Source organism: Ceraceosorus guamensis (assembly GCF_003144195.1).
Source record: "Ceraceosorus guamensis strain MCA 4658 unplaced genomic scaffold IE81scaffold_2, whole genome shotgun sequence".
In the NCBI taxonomy this organism is placed as follows: domain Eukaryota; kingdom Fungi; phylum Basidiomycota; class Exobasidiomycetes; order Ceraceosorales; family Ceraceosoraceae; genus Ceraceosorus; species Ceraceosorus guamensis.
This window is the reverse complement of record NW_020289997.1, coordinates 189844-214614: the sequence shown is the minus strand read 5'-3', so window position 1 is coordinate 214614 and position 24771 is coordinate 189844. Positions and strand designations below refer to the sequence as shown.

The 24771-nt window shown below is 55.9% G+C and overlaps 6 protein-coding genes across 6 annotated transcripts; 2 read left to right on the top strand and 4 right to left on the bottom strand.

Annotated features, from left to right (window-relative positions):
- The first annotated feature begins 31 nt into the window (after window positions 1-31).
- On the top strand, window positions 32-3308 carry IE81DRAFT_319422 (hypothetical protein). The gene is made up of 5 exons (XM_025512719.1): window positions 32-608; window positions 677-1359; window positions 1430-1897; window positions 1978-2146; window positions 2216-3308. The coding sequence occupies exons 1-5, from the start codon at window positions 186-188 to the stop codon at window positions 2960-2962; spliced, it is 2490 nt and encodes an 829-aa protein (XP_025373211.1). The 5' UTR covers window positions 32-185; the 3' UTR covers window positions 2963-3308.
- Window positions 3309-4535: 1227 nt separating this feature from the next.
- IE81DRAFT_276619 (histone-fold-containing protein) lies at window positions 4536-5109 on the bottom strand (the record flags this gene model as incomplete). Its single annotated transcript, XM_025511470.1, has 3 exons — window positions 4536-4602; window positions 4693-4786; window positions 5001-5109. Coding segments are annotated over 3 exons (270 nt in total), but the record flags the coding sequence as incomplete, so codon positions are not given.
- A 2800-nt stretch (window positions 5110-7909) lies between these two features.
- IE81DRAFT_296512 (alpha/beta-hydrolase) lies at window positions 7910-10488 on the top strand. The gene is made up of 4 exons (XM_025512141.1): window positions 7910-8210; window positions 8650-9100; window positions 9171-9998; window positions 10078-10488. Exons 1-4 carry the CDS (start codon window positions 8090-8092, stop codon window positions 10166-10168), a joined length of 1491 nt encoding a protein of 496 aa, XP_025373209.1. The 5' UTR covers window positions 7910-8089; the 3' UTR covers window positions 10169-10488.
- A 142-nt stretch (window positions 10489-10630) lies between these two features.
- On the bottom strand, window positions 10631-12430 carry IE81DRAFT_333046 (nucleotide sugar dehydrogenase; the record flags this gene model as incomplete). Its single annotated transcript, XM_025515353.1, has 5 exons — window positions 10631-10878; window positions 10950-11217; window positions 11301-11543; window positions 11623-11965; window positions 12057-12430. The coding sequence occupies 5 exons, from the start codon at window positions 12428-12430 to the stop codon at window positions 10631-10633; spliced, it is 1476 nt and encodes a 491-aa protein (XP_025373208.1).
- Window positions 12431-13858: 1428 nt separating this feature from the next.
- On the bottom strand, window positions 13859-15928 carry IE81DRAFT_308096 (glutamate dehydrogenase; the record flags this gene model as incomplete). Its single annotated transcript, XM_025512365.1, has 7 exons — window positions 13859-14217; window positions 14307-14600; window positions 14678-15099; window positions 15187-15282; window positions 15357-15551; window positions 15643-15789; window positions 15863-15928. The coding sequence occupies 7 exons, from the start codon at window positions 15926-15928 to the stop codon at window positions 14064-14066; spliced, it is 1374 nt and encodes a 457-aa protein (XP_025373207.1). The 3' UTR covers window positions 13859-14063.
- Window positions 15929-17079: 1151 nt separating this feature from the next.
- Window positions 17080-24709, bottom strand: IE81DRAFT_319416 (Pkinase-domain-containing protein). The gene is made up of 6 exons (XM_025512718.1): window positions 22886-24709; window positions 22270-22654; window positions 18259-22185; window positions 17920-18187; window positions 17800-17848; window positions 17080-17730 (listed from the first exon to the last, which is right to left on the bottom strand). Exons 1-6 carry the CDS (start codon window positions 24296-24298, stop codon window positions 17173-17175), a joined length of 6600 nt encoding a protein of 2199 aa, XP_025373206.1. The 5' UTR covers window positions 24299-24709; the 3' UTR covers window positions 17080-17172.
- Window positions 24710-24771: the final 62 nt, after the last annotated feature.

The window sequence follows — 24771 nt, the reverse complement described above, 5'->3', positions numbered from 1 at the left end:
AGCAACTCGTTACTTCATTCACGTTCACGATCCGTGATCGTCCATGATTCACATTCACGATTGCGGCTTCCTGTAAAGGTGTGCAAGACGGGTGCCTGGACGCAGCAAAGATACCACAGAACTCAAGCGACATCGCTAATCGGCATTCCAGGTATTCTAGCTTCTCGCCTTAAACGCCTGCAGCCATGTCCCGCGCGCGGAAGGAGAGCACACCGGGGTTTGCTGGGCGGCCCAAGCTTCGTACAAAGTTTTACGCCAGCATTGCATCTCTAGCAGCCGGTGAGCAGCCTTGGGAGATTCGCAGCGAAGGTACAGGATCGCTAGGCTCGTCACGCCGAGCATCATCAGCCAGCGACTTGGCTTCATCATCTGGCAAAGCCTCTGGCAAGGCACCCTCTGGCCCTCGACAGAGATACTTTTTGGATCTCCTTTGTTTGCCCGTCGAACAAGCTACGCTTAGCGAGCTGTTGAATCCGATCAGTGCGAGAGCCCTTCTGTCTTCAACCGGGACTGATGCCGTTGTGCGAGACAATATTGGCAGCTTGTGGAGAGAGGCTAGTAGGGTGTGGAGAGAGGGAGATGCGACGAGGAGCAGCAACGCAGTCGAGGTGAGCGTCGAGCAGTCTCCACTGTATGCGACGGCGCTGGACTCAAGCGCGAAGCCGCCTCCACGCAGATGCTGCACGGTATCTCTGGTGCGATCCTCTCCAAACGCTTTTCAAATTATGCGTTCGACGTCATCCACGTCCTCGCTGGAGGAATGGACGAAGCCGACAACGAATTTGGTCTGTTAGTCAACGCCATCGACGATGCTCTCCAAGAGCCAGGCAAGCGCAAACGTCAAGTGCGTCCGGATGCCTTATCCAGCGCGCAGGTCGATGCGCAGCAACAGCGAAGAGTTCTGCAGCTTGCCATCCTCTGGCTGTCACACGTCGGCTCCACATCGTTAGCAGCGTATTTCGCGGGGAAGCGTGACCTGTACGCTTCTTGTTCCTCCTATCTCAGCCGAAACACTTCTCTTGGTGATGTCTACGACGCTGCCATCCTCTTGGGTCTTTTAGCCTCACTCGGACTCTCCTCAGGAGGCAGTGGTTTGAGCGGAGGAAGCGGCTCAGGAGCACATGCATATGCACGTAGGATGAGAGATTGGGTGGACGAGGAGTGTATGATCGCCATCAGAAATGCTGCTGCTGCTTGTGCTGGCGATGCAGTTGCAGCTTACGTGGAGCAACTGGACGACTCGGCACCATCCTTTGCGAGCAGTATGGTCGGCGTTGCAAGCTTGAAGTGGCTTGTGCCCGTCACATCCGGTCCCACTGGCGAGAAGGGTAGAACAAAGGAGGGCGACTTTGGCCATTTGTGAGTCGGTAGTGAAGCCTGAAGTTGATCAGATGGAGAGCCAATTGACATCTTGAGGTGCCCTTTGTAGACCGCCGGCGCCTATCGCGATACTACTGCCCGTGCTACTTTTGGCGCGCTCGAATCCGCTCTTTGTTGACGTCTTGTTGCGCGACAATGCGCAACCAAACACAACAGAAGCTGATAGCAGCGACGGCGCCGCAAAGCTTGGTAATCCTCAATTGTCGTTTTCTTTACTCTCGCTCTCCACCTATCTAGCTTCTCACAGCGCTTCCTCCAAGAGGGGACGAGCGTATGCGCACGTGGGCCTTTTGCTTCTGATCGCTTTCGCGGCTGATCAAGCTTCGGGCACGGTCGCATTGCTGCAAGAGCGAGATGCGAGCCTCATAGCCAATAGGATTCGAGTTTGTCGGCAGAAGCCGCCTCCTTTGCCAATGCCAGTGGTCCCAAGAGACAGGTTGATCCAGCCGACTTTAGACGCTGCTGTGCTCTTTCTGAGACACAACCTGAGCAGGAAATTAGATACTACAGGACACTTGTAGGTAGTCTGCCAAAGTTGATTGACTTTCGGCGGTCAGCTCATCCAACCCCAACTTTGTCTGTGCCTGACCCCTCTAGACTTGCGCTGAGACTGCTACGCGCGAGCATTGCTTTGCTGGCTGGTCGCCGCGCTCGCATACATTACCATTGGACAGAAGCTTGGCGGGCAATGCTGGGATTGGCAAGCTTTACTCAGGGCAGATACGCAGAATTGAGAAGCGGAGATTGTAAAGAGATTGGAAAGAGTGTGAGTCATCAGCGAGTGATCTGAGGCGCGAATCACTGTTGCTGATCCTCGCCATTCCATGGCACACAGGTCATTGCGACTTTGGCATTGGCGTTGCTGCGCTCTGACGAGTACTTGCCCTCTCCAAAAGAAGTGCAGCAGCTTCTGTACGAAGTCGTGCGGTCTAGTCTCGCCATTAGGAAACTTGTGGCTCTGATAGATGGTGGGGCTTCAGTTGCCGCTTTGAGCCCTCAGAGTTCGCCAATCACGTCGCCTTCGTCTCATAGCAACGGTGTGGATAATGCGGGCTACTTTGACACGTCCGCGTTGGGCTCGAACGTGGTCGTGCCGCACGATCCTAGGCTCCATGCTCGCGTTCCAGGGTGGAAGATTGTAGAGCGCGTGCTTCTGGCCGTCGAAGCGCGCGTGGAAGAATGGGGACAATCTAAGATGCGAGGAGGGGCAACATCGACGGGACTCGCAAGCTTGAGAGGTCTGGGAGCAGCGATCGGTCTCGCTTCTCCCTCGAAGAACTTAGGCGGAGAGACCGGCACTAGCAGCGCAAATAGCACGCCTATCGCAACAACACCCAAAACGAGCCCTTCCGGAGGTACCGCTCCAGCGCCGGACATCAAGACGATCTTTAGCCTTCTGGGCAGTATAGATTTGGAGGCTCTGCTCGTGGGATCCAGCGCAAATCAATCTGCTCAGCACCGCAGAGATGAGGATCTAGCAGGATCGGACGAGTGGCTCGACAGTGTGGAGACTCAGGTACACGTCGAGGTCCTAAGAGAAGCAGTCAATGAGGATGTCAGATTTCTCATCACGCCCAAGTAGACAGAGGGGCCATTGAGCGCTGAGAAGTGAAGAGTATATACCTCCAGCAAAAGCCAATGTCAACTGTTAGCCCCGATTGTCACGCATACACCAAAGAGGCTTCGCGCGTCTTGCTTGGCCTTGGTCAGTCACCATTCGTGATTGTTCCATGCGAGAAGGACTTGTGACTGGTGCCCAAGCAGATCACTCAGGCACCAGCAGATCCACGTCCTGTTTGGCTCTCGAGCGCGCGGACCGAGCAAGCCCGGACACTCGGCACTTTCAGAGCGCGAATCTTGGGGATGGCTTGACGCGTGACTTTCGAGCCTATCCCCGCGGTTGCTGCAGGTGAGAGAAGGTGATGTGTGCGACCTGATGAATTGCATCGCACTGAGCAATCAAACTTTGTCAATCACGAATGCTTTCCGCCCGCTCCAGTTCGTGCAGCGCCGAGCATCTTGGGCAAAAGCCATCGCCGTGTAAGAAAGTTGAGCGTCGCCGAATCTCGGCAAGTGTTCACGTCGGCAAAGAAGCTTGGAGCGACGATTGGCGCAGCCTTCGCGATGCGGCCCTTCGGCTAGCCGTGCTTGTCCAAGCATCCAACCAGCATGGCTCCTTCCGCGACAAGCTCGCCGGCGAATGGAAACACAAAAACTTTGTCCTCTTTCCAGTGCACGTGAGTGGCGAGATGGCGGCGGCGCAGCATTGCATTCGATCACCGGCACGATTGCAAAGGTATTGCTGACCACTCGTCTCCCCTCTTCTAGGTCGATCAAAGGCGATGGTACAAGCAACCTTATCGGAGGGAATGCATCGGCTGTGCAATCACGGCCTTTGCGATCGTTCTGGACTTATGCGAGCTCTCCGATCATACGCCGGAAGAGGTGCTTCCAATCTTTGCCCAAAGACTGACCAAAGAGTACGCGTCCAGCTTGCGAAACCTCTACGATTGGTCATTATCCCGATGCCGTGGTGCGCGCGGCAGGCATGGCAGGTGACCAGCTTCCTCCTACCGCAAGCCCTCACGCTTTCCAAATTTCGAACGTCGGAGTGATCGAAGATCTCATCCAGACCTCTCATCCTATCTTGGATGGCAAAGAGCACGTTGTCATCGACTCTTTTGCTCCTCACCTCCGCCTCGTTGCGCCCTTCTTCTACGTGCATTACTGGTCGTTGGGCGGCCATTTGCACGCTTCGGGTGAGCGTATGCCGCGCGATTGAAGATTGGCCACATTGCTCACATGGTCCACCTCTTGCTCACATCGGTCGCCGCAGCGTGCTATCCAGACGTGTACGACCATGCCCAGCTGGACAAGCTGCTCGATGACGCCATGTGTCTCATCAAGGCGCTCTGATCTGGCGCAGCTTGCGCTATTGATACATATTGCTGCTACTAGTACTTGACCGCGATTAGGTGTACATGAGCGCAGATGAACTCGAGCGAGGGAGATGCCGCTCCCCTTCAATCACGCGAATCCTCCTTTTTCCTGCGCTTCTTTTTTCCATTCGAATCTGCTGCATCTTCATCTCCCCTCAAAGTCTTGAGCGCGCCACTACTAGTTGATGATGGTCCGGCAACGTCCGCAGCTGGCACGTCCGGTGCGCTGGCGCAAATGTCCTTGCAGAAATCTAATCGCTCGTTCGCTTGCACTGCCGCTTTCCTAAAGTGCGTCGAGTCGACGGTTCAGACAATTGTCAATTCCTCCGGAAAAGCCACGTTGGGTACGTATTGGCGCGCTGGAGGGACTCACAAATGACCAGGCAAGACCCTTTTCGAACCTCTGCTCCTCGCTTCCGTCACTGCTGTTCCCAGCAATTCTGCCATGAAGAGTTCCAAAGCCTTGGCTGAGCACAGGCGGGAGCAGCAAGGCAGCGATTTCCAGCCCATGTGAAGACACGGTGAGGGGATCGGAATAAGCGTGCGGGTCTGATCAGCATTCGATCGCCCTACGCGCCCAGGAAATCCTGTCACCCGACGCTTCTCCAATAAACACCCCTTTGCTCGCTTGTTCCATGCTCGCCCAGACCGAGCAGCTACGGGTAGCTGCTGTACACTCACATACAGCAACAGGTGTAGCAGCAGCCACTTTACCAACCTCTTCATCAGACTGCATAATCTTCTTTATCCTAGCCACCGGAAACTTCGTCGTGTTGCTTTTGCGACCCATTTTGTTGGCGCGGGTCAGTGGGAATGGCGCTCGAGCCAACCCGAGGTGAGAAAGTGGAGCGTCGCAAAGTGGAGACGAGCGTGACTGCGAGAAGGGCAAAGAGAATGAAGGTGCTGGAGCGGAAAGACGATGTGCCGTCGCTGAAGAGCGGGGCAGTGTTGGGGTCGTGAAGGATGGGGAGAGCGAGCAGAGACAGGAAATGTTGGCTCTGCCCAGCACGGCAAGCGGTGCTGATGCTCCGTGGAGACCAGCTGAAGAGGTTGTGTTGTCGTTGTTGACGAGATGGACCAAGGTCTGGAAGCAGTAACCTTGTAACTTTTGGATCGTCGACGTTCTGCCCCGATGCACATGGAGAAGCAGCCATATATGATCCATCCACGCCACGCGGAGCGCGAACGCGCCACGGAGCCAGCTTTATATAACTGTGAATACGATAACTACATACATCATCTTCAACTCGCCTTTTCGTTCTTGATTTTGATTCAAATTGCAGGTGCTCAATATTGTTGAAGATTGAACAATTTTGAATTCGAGACGTGCACTTGCGGGCTCTCACCGAACACGTGGGAGCGCCGCGCCGCGCGCTCTCCCCGCCACGCATGCACGGCACAGTATCGCGCCTGGATGTGATCGGGATTCAATCTTGAATCTTGAATTCTTGATTCGAGCGTCACGCCAACCAAGAATACAACCAAGAATCTTGAATACAATCGCTACGTAATACAAACGAAATGCGGAGGCCGCGGGGTTCCCCCGCACGCGTAGTCGCCGACGCACATCCATGCATGCACCAGCAGACTCACTTCTCGATCCCAGCGGCAGGAAGAAGAGGAAGAGCCTATAGGAAGCTGTGCATCACAATCAAATCAAGGTGGATGATCTAGCTGGTCTGCATTCATCATCGGTTCTGCTGAGCCCTTCTCACCCTGACACATGCACTCTTGACTCAAACTATCCCGGAGCTGATACACTACTACTACTGCTGTCGAGGCGCTCGAACATTACATAGTCTTCGCCTCGAGAGAAGCAATTACTCGTGGGGTCACCGACGTGTGAATCTTGGGCGGTGAATGTACGTTTGTGTATAAGTCGAAAGTAGCTAGCGACGCGAACAGACCGGGGCCGCTACGTAGAGGCACGACGGAAAGTGGGCCGTTCGTCGTTGCATACATTGCGGGCAAGCTGGGCTGAGCCGAGCTTGAATTTGAAAATCAGCCACTCTGAGCTTGTCGCCACGTCCGTCCGTCCGCGTATGCTCTTGCTGACCGTGATATGTGCGCGGCCCGGCGGTTGTTAGAATCAGCTAGCTCATGGCTCATTAGATGGCGCATGGCGGAGCGGCCCCTGCCGCACGAGGATCCGCGACGTGCACATCCTGCAGGTCTATAATAGGTGCTCGACGTTGGCAAAGGGTGAAAGTGTCATGGCTCGTTCGAATGAATGATGATGCTGTCTCATCTCGATCATCATTCCAGACTCGAAGCCTCAAGTGTGGTCTCTCGATCTGCTGCCATCGAGCACATTCACGATTCCCATAGACAATCATGTCAAGCAAACAACCGAATGTCGCCATGCTGGAGCGAGACATTCGCCTATCGAAGCTGACGACGAGTTTGGGCTGAAGATGCGTGCGCCGTGGGCCGACTCACGCAAGCCATTCAAGAGATGCAGTTCGACAACAGCAGCAACAGCGTTCAGCAAGTCAATCCATCGAACATCAGCATCACACACGCAGTCGCAGGCGGAAAGCGAGCCGTAAAGCCGCTTTGCTGCTGCACTCGTGACTCAGGGCAAGAGACCCGACAGCAGCAGCAGGGACAAAGTGCTTTCTCTAGCGCCACATCATCACATGATGATGATTCATACCAAAGTTCCAGAGACTTAATGGTGACTTGTTGCTCATCATCTATGTAGCTGCTGCTGTACGCCATATATGCTTGTCATCGCGCTGACCCTGCCTGCTTCTCACTCAGACTGCAGCAGCAGCAGCAGCAGCTAGCAGGCGCAATCGCAGCTGCATCCCCGCAGCATGCATGCCGCCGGTCTGCGCAATCTCACAGCGCTCTGCAAGAAGGAACGCAGCGAGGAAGCAACCACAAAGGTGGTGGAGGTTGGTTGCGACTCGAGATTCCCTATGCGGCGCTTCGCGTCGTGCAGCCATTCGGCGACGCGTATCCAACAGCAGCAGCAGCAGCAGCAGCAGAAGCGCATGCAGCACGCAGCGCGCAGCACTGCGCAAGTCACCTAGCAGCACCTCAAGCCGCGCTTTAATTGAAAGGGACGTTTGCCGTCGGATCGGCATTTGGTCCGACCCCTGATGCGCTTGCTGCATATGTGTGGTTAAGCTGCGATAATCCGTCTCCTCTTCTGTGCTGCCTACCCCATGGCTCCACAGCATTAAACAACCTTTGCCGGTGGTCTGTTCAAGGATCGTGGCGCGCGATCCTTCCAGCAGCACGTACGCGCAAAGGACGTGGGACTCGTCATGATGAAATCCTCTCTCTGCTACGCCTATAGGAGAGACTGTGCTGCTGCTGCTGCTGAAGCTGCATGTATGTGGTCAACTCACCTCTCGTCAACTGCCTTCAATGCTGTGTGATGTGAGTGCACATGCAATCACGAATCGTGAATGGACGCACGACTGATTTGACGTCGCAGCTCGTGTGAACGATGTCTTATCTCACAGGCTTAGCTTCGGGTCGTACAGGTGCTCATGGTGCTTCGCATGTGTGTGTATATATACCAAGACAATCACGGCTTGACATGCCATCATCTGACGTCTCACCATACGCCTTCCCCTTCTCTCCCAAGGAGCCCTTTCAAGTCAAATCCCCCTCCAGCATCCCCCCTTCGACATCCTCTCTTTCTTCCTTGCAGCGTCCATCCCGCCTCTCGCATACGTCGAGCGCTCAGAGCACTGCCTCGAATCGGCCTCCCAGCACTCTGCATATACCCCTTCCCCCAAACTCAACTTGCTAGGATGAGGTTTGCCCAGCTGTGCCTGCTTGGGCTGACCAGCGCCCTGGCCGTCTCTCAAGTCATCGCCGCTCCTTCTTCCGCCTCAGATCTAGTCGGAAGGGCCACCGGCAAGAAACCGTCTGGTGAGTTTGCGACAAGCTCCTCCACGAATGTGATTGCGCGAGAAGAAGCGCGGCAAAGGAGTGTGTGTGCACGCTGCCGTGCAAGCTCTCGTCGTACGAGTGAAGGTTGCTACGCACAAACGGCAGGCACGTTGCACGGCAGGTGCGGCCTGTGCGATTGCTGGCGCCTCTGCGTCGCTCTCTCACATCACGTTGGCACATGCCCTTGCTTTTCGATTCTTTTGCCCGGGCAAAGGCGGGCCGATGTGCGATCAGAGCAGCTATAGGTGCAACATCAACATCAAATCATGTCTGCGCCCGTTCGTCACGGCCTAAAGCTAGCGTGGCATACCTTGCAGCATTATTGTCATTTGGCGCGATGTGCGACCATCACGTCTGCCTTAAGCTCACACCTCTCACATTGCCCTCTCTCTGCTGGCGCAATGCTTTCCGCACACAGACTTTGCCGTTGCTGATCGCGTTCCCGGTATTCCCTTTTCCTTGGGCAAGTCCTGGGCTGGCAATCTACCCATCACCAACAAGAAGGACGATCCCAACCAGCTCTTCTTCTGGCTTTTTCCTCCTTCCGAAGGAGTGGGTCACGATGACGTGGTGGTCTGGCTGAATGGTGGACCTGGTTGCTCATCTCTCGAAGGATTGTTCCAAGAGAATGGACCATTCAAATTCCCCTTCAACTCTACCAAGGTCGAAAAGAATCCCTGGAGCTGGACCAGGCTCAGCTGGGTGCTCTGGGTGGAACAGCCTGTCACCGTAGGATTGACCAAGGGCAAAAGCGACATTACGAATGAAGTCGATGTCGCGAGAGAGTTCACTGGCTTCCTCAAGAACTTCTTCAAGACATTCGATAACCTGCACGGCAAGAAGTTCTGGCTGACTGGAGAGAGCTATGCGTAAGTCGGCTGCTTCGTGCCCACCCGTGCATCGAATGTCACAGCTAATGCCTGGCGTCTGCATCTGCAGCGGAAAGTACATTCCTTACATGAGCGACTACATCTACGCCGACAAGACTGCCAAGAAGGCTGGCATCAACCTTCAAGGTTTCGGCATCAACGACCCATCCTTTGCAGAAGACCCGATCACCGAGGACTTGCCCGCCATTGAGTTTGCCAAGGCTCACCAGAAGCTCTTCCACTTCAACGACTCGTACATCGCTGAGCTCGAATCGAAGGCGGAAGCAAATGGGATCAAGGACTACGTGAAGAAGCACCTCGTGTACCCTCCTCCCGGTCCTCTGCCGATTCCCAAGAAGTGGAACAGGACTGAATTCTCTCCCTGGACCGAAATCTTGACGACTGCGACCGATCTCAACGCTTGTTTCAACGTGTACGATGTCAGCCCGCCGTACGCTCAGTGCCCCGGCGTCAGCGATGCTCTTGGCTTCCCTCCCGACAAGCTTGAGCCCAGCCCAATGAACGTCATCAACGACATCAAGGGGCTCAAGAAGGCCATCCACGCTGATCCCTCAATCACTTGGTACGAGTGCACGCCGCAAGGTCCCTTCCTGGGAGACGGCGACACGTCGCCCGGACCATCCGAGAGCGGTGTGCTTAAGCGCGCGATTGAAAAGTCGCCAGCTAAGCGCAACGTGATCCAGCACGGACTCAGGGATTACGTCCTCATTGCTCAAGGAAGCGCTCTCGCCATTCAGAATACCACGTGGAACGGCAAGCAGGGCTTCCAAAGAAAGCCCAACCAGTCCCTGCTCACCGTCAATGGCACCAAGGCGGGCACTTTCCACACAGAGAGAGGCCTCACCTTTGTCGAGGTCATCAACAGCGGCCACATGATGTGAGTTTGACTCGACACATCGCGAGCTCGGCGAAGCGCCAGGACGCATGCTGACCCAGCTCCACCCACAATTCTGCAGCCCGCAAGACGACCCACCCACCGCTTTCAAGCTGCAAAAGTACTTGCTGGGTCAAATTCCCGAAGCGGCATTGGCTTTGCCAGGTGTATAAAGGTGCCATAGCCCAACTTGCCAAGATGCGAAGCGCACCAAGGAGACACTCCTTGATTGCGTGCTCATGCAGTGCTTTGCTCGTTCTCACGTCGAACCCAAATGCCCCCGCACGTCTGTTCGTGGAATCAAGGACGATTCAATGCCCTTCCTTCTCCCTGCACATCTCCACTCCCTGCGTTCTCCCGAGTCCAGCATGTTGCGCTCGGTCGAGGACAAGCACTTTACCTACATCACCACCATTGCAGATTCAATCTTTTTGTCGACGATGGAAATTCGATGCTTGTCTCGCAGCTGCTCCGCCAGGTGCAAGTTTCCTGCAGTCGTCATGTCTTGGTGTATAGCGTGATATTCGTTGCGAGCATCTTTACAGCGATTCGGGCGTAGACGATAAGTGACGATTAGACGGAAGGAGGATGAAGGAGGCAAACGTGCGAGGACTGGCGGGTAGCCAAAAAGAAAATCAGCTCCAGATAGGATCAACGATTTCGGGGCCCTTCCCGACAGAGTGAACCTTGAAACCGATGGCTCTCAAAGCCTTGGCATCGACGATGCCGCGCCCATCAAACACGAAGGCGGGCTTGGACATGATCTGGTATGCCTTTCTCCAGTCCAAGTGTTTGAATTCGTCCCATTCCGTCGCGATAACGACGGCCTCTGCTCCGGCACAAGCCTCGAGGGCAGAACATGCAATCGTCACCTGTTGGCGCACTGCAGAACAAAGAAGAGCACGTCAATTTCGTCATGTTGAAGTTTATTCGCTCGAGCGTTGCATCGCTCACCAGCTTCGCGGTCATCCACCACGCCAGGCTCGGTAAGATCGAGATAGATTTGAGATTGTGGAACTTTGGGATCGTAAATGACCACCTTTGCTCTCTCCTGTCTAAAGTTCCTGCACAAAGTGATAGCAGCAGATTCGCGCGTATCTCCAGTGTTCTTCTTGAAGGCGAAGCCGAGCACGGCTATGCGCTTCTCGGTGATGGTGTTGAAGAGGGTGCTCACCACCTTGTTTGAGAACCGAGTTTTGGACCATTCGTTCATCGTAATGACCTGTTGCATTGCGCGAGCGACGAACGCAGAATGTGAGCCAAATTGACATGCTCTCGGCTGTGCGTGGGTGCATCGCTGCTCACCTGCTTCCAATACTCGGCAACTTGAGGCAGGTTGAGAGACTCGCTGAGGTAGACGAGGTTAAGAATATCCTTTTGGAAGCAAGAACCGCCGAATCCTACGCTGGCTCGCAGAAATTTGGGTCCGATACGAGCATCCAGACCGCACGCATGGGCAACTTCGTTGACGTCCGCCCCAGTCGCCTCGCAAATGGCAGCCATGGCATTGACGGAGGAGATGCGCTGCGCAAGGAGAGCATTGGCCGCCTGTGAGTTCAAGATAGAGGCTTGATCAGCTCGTGGAGGCAACGACATGGGGAAATGCGGTCGCGTAGCAGAGACTTACCAGCTTGCTGAGCTCAGAGCTCCACAGACCCGTTGTGTAGATTCGGTATTGAGGCACCCAATGCTCATAGACGGAGGCCAGGCGAGCGGCAGCAATTCGACCTGCACTCGTGTCCAAGCTGCCAATCAGCACTCTATCAGGATTCTGCAGATCGGAGATCGCAGTTCCTTCTGCCAAGAATTCTGGATTGGAGAGAATATCAAAACGAAGTCCAGGTCGACTGTTGGACTCCAAGATGGTACGCATAGACGCGGCCGTTCGACATGGCACAGTCGACTTCTCTACAATGATTTTGGAGGAAGTAGACACTGCAGCAATGCGGCGTGTAGACGCCTCAACATAGCTAGGCAAGATGAATGGACAAGCGACGGCATTTGATCTCTCGTCAGCCTTGCAATTGCGAGGGACAGACGTCAGCAAGCTCTCCAACTCACTGCAGATCGGCTGCAAAGCCGGCACCCATTCCGCTCTTTTTGGTAGGTGTATTGACGCTGACGAAGACCAAGTCAGCTTGTTCTATGGCTGCATCGATATCAGTGCTGAAGAACAAGTTTCTGCCTCTGCACTGCTTGACCACTTCTGCCAACCCAGGCTCGTAGACTGGCAAATTTGACAGGTTGCCCTCCTCGTCCGGAGGACTGTTCCAAGCTGCAATACGGTCAGGATTGACATCGACGATGGTAACGATGATGGATGGGCAGTTGAGGGCTATGACCGTACACGTCGGTCCTCCTACGTAACCTGCTCCCACACAGCATATACGCCGGATGGGAGCTAGCGCCTGATCAGGCGCGCTGAATGGTAACATTGGGGAGTGCGACGTCGCGGTAGGAGCCATGACTCGGACGGGTGGATGAGTTTGTGGTTTGGTATGAGGCGATTATCAGCGGCGACTTGCGGTTGTGGCTGACTGAATTTGAAGTTTGCAATCACAGCGAGGAGGTCAGGCCAGCTCGGTAGGGTTGGCTAAGCGTCGAGGTGAAGCAGCGAGAGGGTCGTGTCGAGCAAGAGGTGGCAAGTGACAGTCCGACTTTATGTGCTCAGAGCCTCGACGAAACACAAGATGATGGGAGAAGGTATGAATGAGGCAGTTGCGGAAGAGAGAAGCAAGGTCTGGTGGTACAGTCGTTGAGCAAACGTCTACGCAGGTGTTACGCAGATCTCAGAATCCGATTTGCGAGGACGTTGGAGGGATGATGAAGGGGTGGAGAGGAGATCGACGATCAGCGGAGAGCGGTGGTCCAGCTGGTGGAATCATAGATGTCTGTAGCGGTCGCGAGCTGCTTTATAGAGCTTGCATGAGCCGATGGTGACTCTTGAGGAAAGTCTTGACTTGCGACTGCCCAAGAGGTACACACAGAGATCACATCTTGGCACTGCGAGGATCTCTTCTCTGATGCTCCCCTCCCAGACTTTCCGTGGGCAAGTGCTGGATGCGTTGTTCGTGTGACCCGTCCCAAATTAAGCCTGTGAAGCCTGGTGCGACCTCAGGACGCTGGGGAGATGAGCGACCGTGTGCAACAGTTTGACTCGACGACCACATCAGTCGACCGTTGATTGTGGAATGCATGCAGGCCCGCGCCAGCAGCAAAGCGCTGCGCGCGTAAAGATGTTGTTCTAACGGTTCCTCGAAAAGGGCGCGCTAATGGGATTTGAACTTGGGGTGCTCGAGTTCAAGCGCGTTGGTCATGCATGAATTCAAATATCCGCCTCCGTTCGCGGGCGGAGAGGAGTTCACTTGTGCGAGGGCACGGACCTCTAGGTTTGCGCCCGCGGCAGAGCACGCGACGCGGCGTGCCCGAACGGGTTTTGTATACCAATAATAAGCAAAATTCGACCCCCTGCTCACGTTCGCCCGCGACCGGACAGATGGTCTGCGAACGTGCCCTGTCAGCTGCTTGAAGCGAATTGAACGTGGTCACACGATGCCACCTTTCCACCGCGTGGAAGCACGCCCAAGCATCAGCACCGTGACCCCTCACACGACCATGCGCTGAGCATGTTGCAGACCCCGAACACTCCGAGCCACCTTCTTCGGAGTCAGAGTTGACGACCGACAAAATTGGAAGCTTGATTTCACGTGAAAATGTAGATACCGCCGAGGCGAGCAGTCACGTGCAGCACCTTGCGGGCCGCGCGTGTCCTCAAGACTCATGTGATTTCATCATCGATTCACGATTGTTGATTCAAGATTCTTGATTCTTGATGCATCCACGATTTTGGATTCACCATCTCACGGCGCGCACTGTCTCGTGATCATCCAACAACGCAAAAGGCTCAGATGGGAAATCACTGCACTGCTTTGCATGCAGCGAAGTTGCGTGTGCTTTGCACAAGCGTTGTCAGCCATCACCTCAATTCCAAGCAACCAGCACAAGACATTGATAGACATTTGACGAGGAGTAAAAGTCACAATGATGCACAGTGTACCAATTTGCACTTTAGAACCAGTCACCATGATCCTTCATGGCGTTGGCCACGCGGCGGAAACCAGCGATGTTGGCACCTACAAGCAGCGAAGGGATCTCCTCCTTGCTTCCAGATAGGGGGAATTCTGCGCCAGCGTCGTAGCATTGTTGGAAAGCAGACTTCATGCTGCGAGGTAGAGGGTCCCGAGAGCGCGACGCAATGCGTAAGCTGAGATCTCCCGTGTTTCGCGTGGTGGCTCAAGGGGCGCAACTCACATGTCCTTCAGCTTCGCGTCCACTACCTCTGGGGTCCACTGAGTGAGACCCTTGTTCTGCTGCATCTCAAGACCAGATACGGCCACACCACCAGAGTTGGCGGCTTTTCCTGGACCGTACCAAGTGCCCTTCTTACCCTTCTCCGCGCGAGACTTCTCGAAAGCGTCGATCGCGCCTGGGTCGCAACCCATGTTGCTTCCCTCTGCGACTGCGACGCATCCAGCCTTGATGGCAAAGTCGGCCTCTTGCGCATTCATCTCGTTTTGAGTTGCACAGGGAAGCGCCACATCGTATCTGACAGAGGAAGGATGTGTCAGGTACTCTGCACACACGCAAGGAGGGATTGAGCAGGGCTACTAGATCAGACTCACTTGTCAATAAGTGTCCAGGGGCGAGCGCTATCGCCATGGAATTTGTATTTGCCGCCCTTGTCACCGAGGGTGGAGAGCTCCTTTCTGGCGAACTTGATCTTGTAAATTTCTTCGATCTCCTCCTTCGTAAAGCCAGCTTCGCCAGTGGCGATCAGACTACCCTTTGAGTCGGAGAAAGTCAAGACGGTTCCGCCGAGTTCGATTACCTTCAGTGCTGCAAATTGCGCAACTTGGCCTGAACCGCTGATGATCACGCGCTTGCCCTTGAAGCCGTCGGCGTGGCCTGCGTGAGCAAGCATATGCTCCACGTAGTACACAGTTCCGTAGCCGGTTGCTTCGGGCCTGACGTGGGAACCACCCCAGTCAAGGGCCTTACCCGTCAGGATGCCCACCCATTCGTTCTTGAGGGCTTTGTACTGACCCTATTGAAGGCAAACCCAAAGTCAATGACGCAAATCAGAATGTGAAATCACATCGCGCATGCCAGCACGGCATTTTCGTCCACTCACGAAGAGGAAGCCACCTTCTCTAGTCGAGAAACCAATGTCTCCAGCTGGAACATCAGTATCAGCTCCGATGTGTCTCGAAAGCTCAGTCGCAAAAGACTAGGGAGTTGAACACAACGTTGTCAGCCCTCATGGCTCCGCAGGTATGCTCTCACACGCCAGCTCCAGCTCACCTTGACGAAGCGGCGCACCTCTGCGTCGCTCTTGCCCTTTGGGTCAAAGTCAGAGCCACCCTTACCACCTCCGATAGGGATGCCAGTCAATGCATTCTTGAAGACTTGCTCGAAGCCCAAGAACTTGAGCACGCTGAGATTGACAGTGGGATGCAATCTGAGACCTCCTTTGTAAGGTCCCAGTGCGCTGTTGAACTGAGCACACGTCAAGTTCGAGGTCGCGAGGTTCAATATCGCTGCAGCATACAGACGTTTAGTCTCACACCCTCCTTCATTCGAGCCTCACCTGCACGCGGAAACCGCGGTTGACTTGAGCTTGGTGATTATCATCCTCCCAGACAACACGGAATTGGATGATGCGCTCTGGGATCTGGACAACCTCGAGCGCCTTCTTGTACTCGGGGTACTTCTTGAGGAAAGGCGCAAGAGTGGTCTCCACCTCGTGCAGCGCCTATTGCGAGCGGAAAAGGGACACAATGCTGAGGTATCGTCAGCTGCGTGCATACAAACCTCTGCGCTGCTCTGCTGTTACTCGCCTGCTCGAACTCGGGCTCCTTGGGAAGGTTCGACATCTTTGTAGGTCAAGGTGGTTGGGGAAAGGAAAGGGACCTTTGCTGGAGTGGTTCAGCAAAGAGGTGGTGGTGGTCGTAGTGGTGGAGAGGGAGATGCCATCTGGGTGCAACCTTAAGGTACCACTTCCTGTGATCGCGATCGGATGCGAAGCGATAATCGTGAGCCTCTAGCACTGGCCCGGCCAGGCAACAACCTCCACGTCTGCTAGAATTTGCGGTCTGACATCGTCGAGGGCGCTACGAGGATGCACGCTTGATAATATCCACCTGCTCCGACAAGTCTCCGATCAAACTGCGATAAGCAGATGAGAAGCAGCAGCATCCGATCGAAGCAGCGGCAGCGAAGCGAACGAGAAGGACGAAATCTTGAATCCATGCAGGGATCATCACACCGCATCACATATTCTCTCTCCCTCCTGGATGCTTGGACAACAAGCGAGCGATCCAGGTCCGTGCGTCATCGTTTGTGGTCCAAACAGAGAAGAGATTTCGGTGAAAGGTGCAGATCCACGCTGCAGCTGCTGGCTGCGTCGCGATCTTCCAGAATCGGAGTGAAGATAAGCTTGCATGAGGGCCCTTGTGTGTGTAGGTACGCGTGCATGCAATCACGAGTCACGAGCACGCAGCAGACAGCAGCAGAGCGGCTGCATGGCCGGCCGGTCGGTGGTGACTGACGCACGTCGTGCATACGTGAGAGCGCTACAGGCTCCTCCTGCCTCTTTTTTCCCATCTTGATCCGTTTCCTTCCTAAGTGTGCCGCTTCAGGCCAGCACAGAGGTTCACGAGTGTGAGTACTTTTGACGGGCAGGTCGTTGCTAGAGGCCGATCGGCATGCAGCGCTGCAAAGAATCAGCTTCGCAGCTGCTCCCCATGCAGTCGTGAGTTACAGTCGTGAGCTCCTTGTGAATGTAAGAAGCGATCGTCGAAGCCACGCGTTCCGCGGAAGCAGATAGGGCGAAGTCGGCCGAACGTTGCCGGCGACCTACTCAAGCGGATCCGAGTCACGTGCGTCACTCGCGTTCAGATTCACGAGTCCGCTGGAAGTCTGATAAGTGAGTGAGTGACATGCGTCTTCGAGCCTCGTCAGAAATGCTTCTTTGAATGCGGCTGAGGGCCACAGGGGGCATTTTTGGTGCACGCTTACGATCCAGCTTTACATAACAACAACCATGGATATTCCTCGTGCACAGCGAGACCGATGTAAGCAACTATGGCAGAAATTGTGCGTGGGCGGATCCTTGATCTCAACGTTTGAGGTGTCTGTACAGTTGAGTCTGACTGAAGCTCCAACCACCTTCGACGTGAGGGAAGACGTGGGTCAACAGCTTTGCTGCAGTTGGCCGATTTGCAGGCTCCGTCTGGAAACAGTTGCGCAAGAAGTGAGCAGCTGCTTTGGAGAGGCGAACGTCTGCAGGGATGGGTGGGGCTTTCCTCTCTGCCCCAATCTTGAACATAGCTTCGACAGCTTCTTGATCGCTCCAAGGGCGGCGCCCCGCCATCATCTCGAGCACCACACATCCCAGGGACCAGATGTCTACCTTCGCACTGTATCCCCGCGTTGAAGTGAGGACCTCCGGCGCCATCCAAAAGATGGACCCTTGCAAACTCATAGATGCGACATCGCCGTATACGTCGTCGGCACCTTTGCGCACGGTTCCGAAGTCACTGATTTTGACCACACCGTCTTGGTCAACAAGCAGGTTGTCGGCCTTGAGATCTCGGTGCAGAATGCCTTTCGAATGCAAGTACTCTAGACCTGTGAGCACTTGATGGACGAAGGACTTGGTGGTGTTTTCCTCGAGCTGTCCAGGATACAAACTCTCGTAAGTCTCAAGCATGATGTCAAGGGAACGTCCAATGCAAAGACTGACCTTGCCATGCTTTCGCAAGCAGCTGCCCACGCTACCGCCAGGTACGTATCTGTAAGACGATGGAAACGTGAGCACATAATGATGAGATCTGGCGTCAACACAGCGACGTCTCAGACTCACTCCAAGAAGATGCTCAAAAATTGTCTTGTCTCCTCAAAGCCAAGATACGCCACGATGTGGGGATGGTCCAAGTCTTTCAAAGTCTCTATCTCTGACTTTAAAGCATCCACCATACCTTTTTGCCGCACGTCCAATCTGTCGCTCTCTGTGTTGGGCAGCTCGACCTGCTTGACTGCGATCATCTCACCAGTCGTCGCATTCAGTGCGAGGTACACCCGCCCATAAGTACCCTTTCCAATCAGATCGCCCTTGACCCATTTGAACACCGCTGTGCAAGATCGGACGCGATGCAGATTAGTCACCGAAAAGACCTTGCCAGGCTTTTGTAGCGGTACTCACGTCTCGAATTTGCGTCAGCAGTCGGAGATGCGACGGAAGTGGCCGAGACCGGCTGATTCAGGTCCGTGCCAGGGGTCATCTCGATCACCTTGCCGCCCCAGAGCTTGGTACTACGCCTTCTTTCCAGATTGCTGAGACCTTCAAGTCGACGCCTGGTAGTGGTCTCCCCGCGCTCGAGCAGACGCTTGCGGTCTTGAGCTACGAGTCTGATAGACTTTTTGTGACCACTGCGTCCGATGCCACGACCCGTCATTGCGGTTGGTGAGGATGGCGGAGCGAGAGCGACGTTGGCGTCGGTTTTTGGACTGCCTACAAGGGGACTGCCCGGTATCAAAGCCTCGAGCACAGGCTTGTCAAGGTCGTGCTTCGGGAAGAATTCGTCCAAATTCTCGTAGAGCTGTTCGGGAGGCGGACGCGGCGCCCAATCGGTTTCACGCTGCGCGAACGACAATCGACGATTGACGCCGGACAACGTCGGAGTCATCGGTTTGGAAGACGCGGCAGAGGAAGGCTCCGTAGGTTGTAGAAGAGACGACGCCGCATTCGCGATCGAAAGCTGACGAGTGCGAGGAGAGGTGGGGTGCGCACTGCTTTGGCCTCCCTTGTTCGAGTCTATACTGATCGTCAATTGAGGTCTTCGAGGGCTACGAGAACCGGCTTCCTGTGATACACCAGGGTCGTGCAGCGTCGTGCCGGTACCATGGTGCGAGACAGACAACGTAATCTCAGGCGCGTTGGTGCCAGTCTGAGATCGAATCTGACTGAGCGCAGAGGCCGTGGGATCCAATGGACGCGCCCAGGTTCCAGCGGCATCGTCATCGTCATCGTCGTCCACGAAGGAAGCGAATGTGCCACCGCCGTCTTCAGCATCGTCCAGCTCATCTTCAGCTTTCATTGTAGTTGAAGAGGACTCTGAGGTGAAGGAGCGGGCGTTCGTCGTCGTCGACGAGTCCGATCTGTCTGGCCGCAACGTCGCGCCATCGCCTGGCCTCGCAGTACCATCGCCATCAATTGCGCTGAGCACCGTCGCCCATCTCGACGCGTCGAAAGTGCCTTCGTCGTCAGTCGAGCTCACATGGACCGGTGACAACATGCGATCAGTACGCGAGGCGTCACTTCGCTGCTGTTGGCTTTGAGGCGGCTTGGGAAGTGGTCTGATGTTCAAAAGATCTTGATCCTCCACCGAAGGCCGTCTGGCAGCGTCATATGGGACCTTTGGCGAGCTCTGACCTGTAAGCGCCTGGTTCGTGCTTACAGGAGTACCAGCTTTGGTTTCCAGTAGTCTCTTTTGAGTACTCGGGCTCAGCGGCTCGCTCCTTGAGCTTCTTGCAGACGTTGGAGCGCTGCCAATGGATTCTCCCACCGAGTTGCGAGCTGTCTGATCTTCCACAGAGACATTCCTTCCGCCAGATGCGAATGACGCATACGAGGATCCCGACGATCTTTCTGATGGCCGATGCTGTTCTTGACTCGGCTGGAAAGACGACGCAGGCGCCGAAGGCCCGGCGAACGAAAGTGACGCCACAGAAGGCGATGATTGCTGAATTCCACTCATGAACGACATTGGACTTCCAGGACCGTTATTCGGGAGCTGAGTCGATTGAGGGAATCGTTGCTGTGTTTCTAGGGAGCGACTCGGGGGACCAGATTGGTGCTCCACATACGGCCCGGTGCGTCCATAGTGCTGGCTCTGCTGGGGCATCTGCGCGGAAGTGTGCATCGGTCGCGCTGGACTTTCGGCTCGAGGCGCCGTGCGATAAGGCTGAGCGGGGTGCTCTTGCTCATATGGCTGACGCGGTCCATTCCATGCCAAACGAGGATCGCGCGGTTCGCGAGGACCAAAGCTGTGCCCATGTGGCTGAAACTGTGGCTGGGGATGGTGCTGCGAGCGCAGCGTTTCCTGCACAGTCTTGCCAGGTTGCAATCCTCCTGGCCCATATGCAGTGCGCTGAAATTCCGACACCTGCCGAGAGCTGCTCGCGGGGAAATGCGCTGCTGCAAAGGGGTCTTCTCGAGGAACAAAGCCAGGCGATTGATGGGCTATATGAGGACTCGGTCCTTGCGGCGGAGGCCTGAAGTAAGCAGAATGCTGCGCTTGCATGTCATGGTAGGTGTGCGGTCGAGAAGAAAAAGGAGCTGGCGAAATGCGTCCGGGCATGGTTGCTGGAGGCTGCAGCCTCGGATCGCTCACGGAACCTGCCATAGCGTACTGCGTCATACGCGCGCCGAATTCGTTGGCATATTGCTGGTTAGGGGGTCTAGCTTGATGCACGTACCTGCCATCGTAATTCATGGCGTGGCCTTGGGAGCTTTGCGGAGCGAGAGGCCCAGGACCGGCCTGATACTGGTGAGGGCTAGGTCGCGGTTGGGTGTTGAAACCCGGCGAGGGCATCGGTCGCATCGCGAGAAGTCTTGGATCCGATACTGGCCGCGCGAGCATTCTTCCGTCGCTGCTGTAAGCAGAGCCAAATGAAGGTGCTCGAGCTTTCTGATGGTCCGGATACGTCGACTCTGCTAGTGACGGAGCGCGGGCACGATACTGATCCTGTGGTCCTGCGTACGCGTGAACGAAGGGAGATCCCCGGACATCGCCGCTGTGATGACGGGCCGGAGCACTAGATCCACTGCTGGCGGAAGGTGGGGTCGGAGTAGCCCTCGCCACACTTGGGCTTGGATAACGACCATCAAGAGTGTCCAGTGGATGGACACCGCCGAAAGCGAGCAGATCGGGATTACGGGCCGGCGGCATGGTGCCCGGAGGCGGAGCAGGAGGAGCGGCGTTGCGCAATCGAAGATCATCCATGCTCTTCGCAGCGTGCATCGGGCTGCTCGCGCCATCTGAGTAGGAAGGCCTGCGGTCGGAAGCGGTGTCATTCCGCTGGCGGTGATCGAAGCTGGTGCCGTGTTCCGAAGGTGGTGAAGCACCAGCATACATTTGCGCGGCCGAGTCGTGGTGACGCAGATCTCTTCCGCCACTGGTGAGAAGACTCCGAGGCAGCGCACCACCGTCCTGCAATGAAGTTTGCGAACCCATTCTGCCCATCATTTGCTGGTCCGAGCGCCGAGGACCTCGGCCGACATCGCTCGAGGAACTTCCCAACTGCGGGCTCAGAACGAGTGAGGGCGAAGGAGGCCGATTCCGCAGTGCGTGCGTCCCTTCGTTTGGACCACCTTCACGAGAAGGTGGTAACACCTCTTCCCATGGCGCTACCCATGGCTGGGATTTGCCGGAAGAAGGACGTCGGGTGTGTACTTGCCCAGCGGCTGGCCGACTGGTACGTGTACTCTCATCCTCATCATCCAGCTCCTCTACCACAGTGTCGTCTCTTGGGACGCTTGGCCTACGGTAATGGGTGATCGAAGAAATTGGCGTCCCTTGCTGCTCTGCAACAGAGCCGAGTGCAAAGCCGCGCAAAGAAGCGGAGTTCGGCGGCGACTTCCCATACTCGCCAGCAGTCGCAGGCCGTCGAGGCTTAGCTCGTCCCCTTTGGATCATGCTTCCCGAAGTCGACGCGCTGCGTAGGGACTGACTTTCCGAGATCCCATCGGCAAGCGCATCGCTGTACGCAAGGACGTCACTGACGGTCGACTTTGACGACAAGCTGCTCGATTTCGAATGTCCAGTAACGTTGGGCGCAGCTCCGCTCTGAGACGTGCTGCTGGACACGTTGTAGGAAGCTTTGGATCCAGGAAGATCTCTGAGAGTCTTTTGTGGCGAAAGACTGCCAGAGACAGGAGGAGGTAGCATATCACCATCTCGCGCTGGAATGGTCTGTTGCATGAGAAATTTCAAGGTGCCCTTGCTATCTCCGAGCTGCAAGCATTGTGCAAGCAGGGCATCATCGTTGATGCGCGGACCCGTTGCATCTGATTGACCGATTTCGGTGCGATACAACGCAAAGCTGGAGTGCTCGCTATCGAAAATATCTGCAGAGAGGCGGGCCCATTGGCGCAAGATGTGCGTCAGAACGATGCGCGCAATCCCCCTAGATCAAGCCTCTGCAAACTCACGCAACTTGCTCAGCATACGTTCCTTGATAGCTGCAGCAGAGCTAAGACCAGAGATGTCAACCACCGAAAAGCGTTCATTGTCCTCGGTCACCTGGATCAGCACGCGCTCTAGCGGGGTGCTGGCAGGTCTGGTTGGTGGCCGCAGAGGAGTTGTAGATGCCTCGGCACGAGCAAGTCCATCTGCACCTTGGCTGGTATCAAGCTCGTTCGCATCTAGAGGTGGTGAATCCAGTACCTCCATCGGGTCGGCGCCTGTGGCATGTGCTTCGCCAACGTCTGCGATCTGAAGGTTCGAGCTGCTGCTGCTGCCAGCTGCATATTGCGCCTGTACTAGGTTAGAGTTGAAGCGATCGCTAGTGTATGCGAGGTAGGAACCATTCGGCGACTGGGGCGTAGGGATGGAGAGAGCGTTGCAGGCGGGGGTGGACACCTGGTCAGCGACTCTGATCAGAGAATCGACGCGCCCTGCGTATGGCTGGCGCGAGGCTGCGTCTGCGCCTGGCAACGCCCTAATTTCGAGCCCATGCAGCAGGGACGGGGTACCCTGGCCCGAAATCCTCCTGAGCATACAGACCCGCTGATTCTGCGGCGCCTGCGCTGGGACAAGACCACTCACCTGCTCTTCTGCCTCTTCATTAGTGTCCAAGGCACTACCCGAGGGCATCGCACCTCCACTCGTCAAGGACGCTGCGCTCACTCCACGTCGGTGACCCTGCGAGGAAGAGTCGCGACTTTCTCCGCGCGAATGCACACGTTTGCCAAATCGCTCCCACATTCCTCCGACGTGCTCAAAGACGCTGCTGGGCCTCCTCGCTCGAGCCTCATCTGTGCTCTTTGTGCTGGCTTTCTCTCGCTCCTTTGCCTCTCTCCTCCTGTCTCGGAATGCCGAAATTCCGCCGGTCGTGACACTTGATGGACCAGCCCCTGTATCGGCCAAGCTCGCACTGGTCGCTGAGACTACCGATGACCCATCATCCGTGTTTGCTCGCCTCATCGGCGAGGAGGGCCGCAACGACGAAAAGAAGCCGACAGCGCTTCCATGATTTGAGCCACCGCCTGCGCTCAGGCTGCCAGTGCTTGGACTTCGCGAGCTCGGCGAGAGGAAGGGCGGTGTTCCATGGCTCGAGCCAGGACCAACTGCGGTCACTTGCAACGATGATGAAGTAGAGGGCAGCTCTCTGGCTGCTGGCGATGTTGGAGATGAGGTGGACGTGCTCGACTTTCGCACAGCGTTAGGTACTGTGACAGGAGCGGAACCGCTCTGTGCCACCGATTCCAGCGGTCTCGCCTGCGGAGACGTTCCCACCCCACTGGAAGATGGCGCATTCGTTGAGTAGTCAGAGTATGCAATGATGCCTGACTCAGGTGGTGGACTTGTGGTGAAGGCGAAGAGCGGCATTGACTGTGCTGAGTTCGGGAAACCTTCCAAGTTGGGCGGAGCGCTGCTCGGAGAGGGTGCTACTGCGGGAGACGCAGGCCTCGCGCCCAGCCCAGCCTTGCCGCTATCCTGAGAGGCTGGTGCCTCGTCTGCGCCGGGCTGTTGAATATCGCCGTGAACGTCTGCAGTGACAGAGCTTGGCGACACGGCAGTGGAGGACGAAGCTGTGGACGAGTTGCCATTGGCAAAGTCGGCTAAATGCGGCGAGAGACCCAAAGTGCCAGCCAGCCTCGATGGGGGCGACGAGGGAGCAGCGCGTGGCCCAATCGGTGAAGCAGGTGGACGCCCATCGAGTGCAGATGAGAGCGTTGGTGAGGCGACCAAGCCAGCTGAGCTGGGTTTTGTCGGTGATGCGACGCCGCCTCTCGGAGCTTCTGCCGAATCCACTGATTGAAGAGCGAGGTCGCGACGACGAGGCGAGTGCATGCCAAGTGTTTGCAGTGCCAGTGCAGTCGCACGGCGGAGACTGTCGCCGTCACCCGATGTACTGGCAGCTGGTGGACTACTCCTGGACTGCATTGTCACCACACTTTGCCCGCCCTCGGCCATTTCTGACAACTTGGAGATCTCCTTCGCGGATGAGGGGGCCATGCTCGAGCTCTTGGCAGTCTATGATAGCAAGCTGCGAAGGGGAGCGCAGCAATCTCACTGTGCGAGACTTAATCGTATGACAATCCGATGGTCCGCGTGGGAAAGCGTGGCTTGCTGTCACCGAACATCTGGCTGGTTCAAGCGAATGGGCTGCGGTATCGCTAGGCTCAGATTGGCGCGTGTTGCGAGATAGGAGGTCGAGATGGCAGGGATGATCGGCGCCCTCCGTTGGATATCAGCCGAGAGTCCACGTGCGTTGTGCTGTGGAGGACAATCAAAGAGTTCAAAGAATTAACAGTGACCCAGCACAAAGCCGATCGCTGGTGTGCGTGCGTGTAGATCCGAGCCGTCCAGTCACGAGTGTCGTGAGTCGTGAGTAGCCATGAACTCAATCAGGCTGACTGGCCAAAGGGTTTGCATGGAGGTGATGCGCCGCAACCTCTCCCCGCGCGTGTCAATCCTCCAGCTGCGAC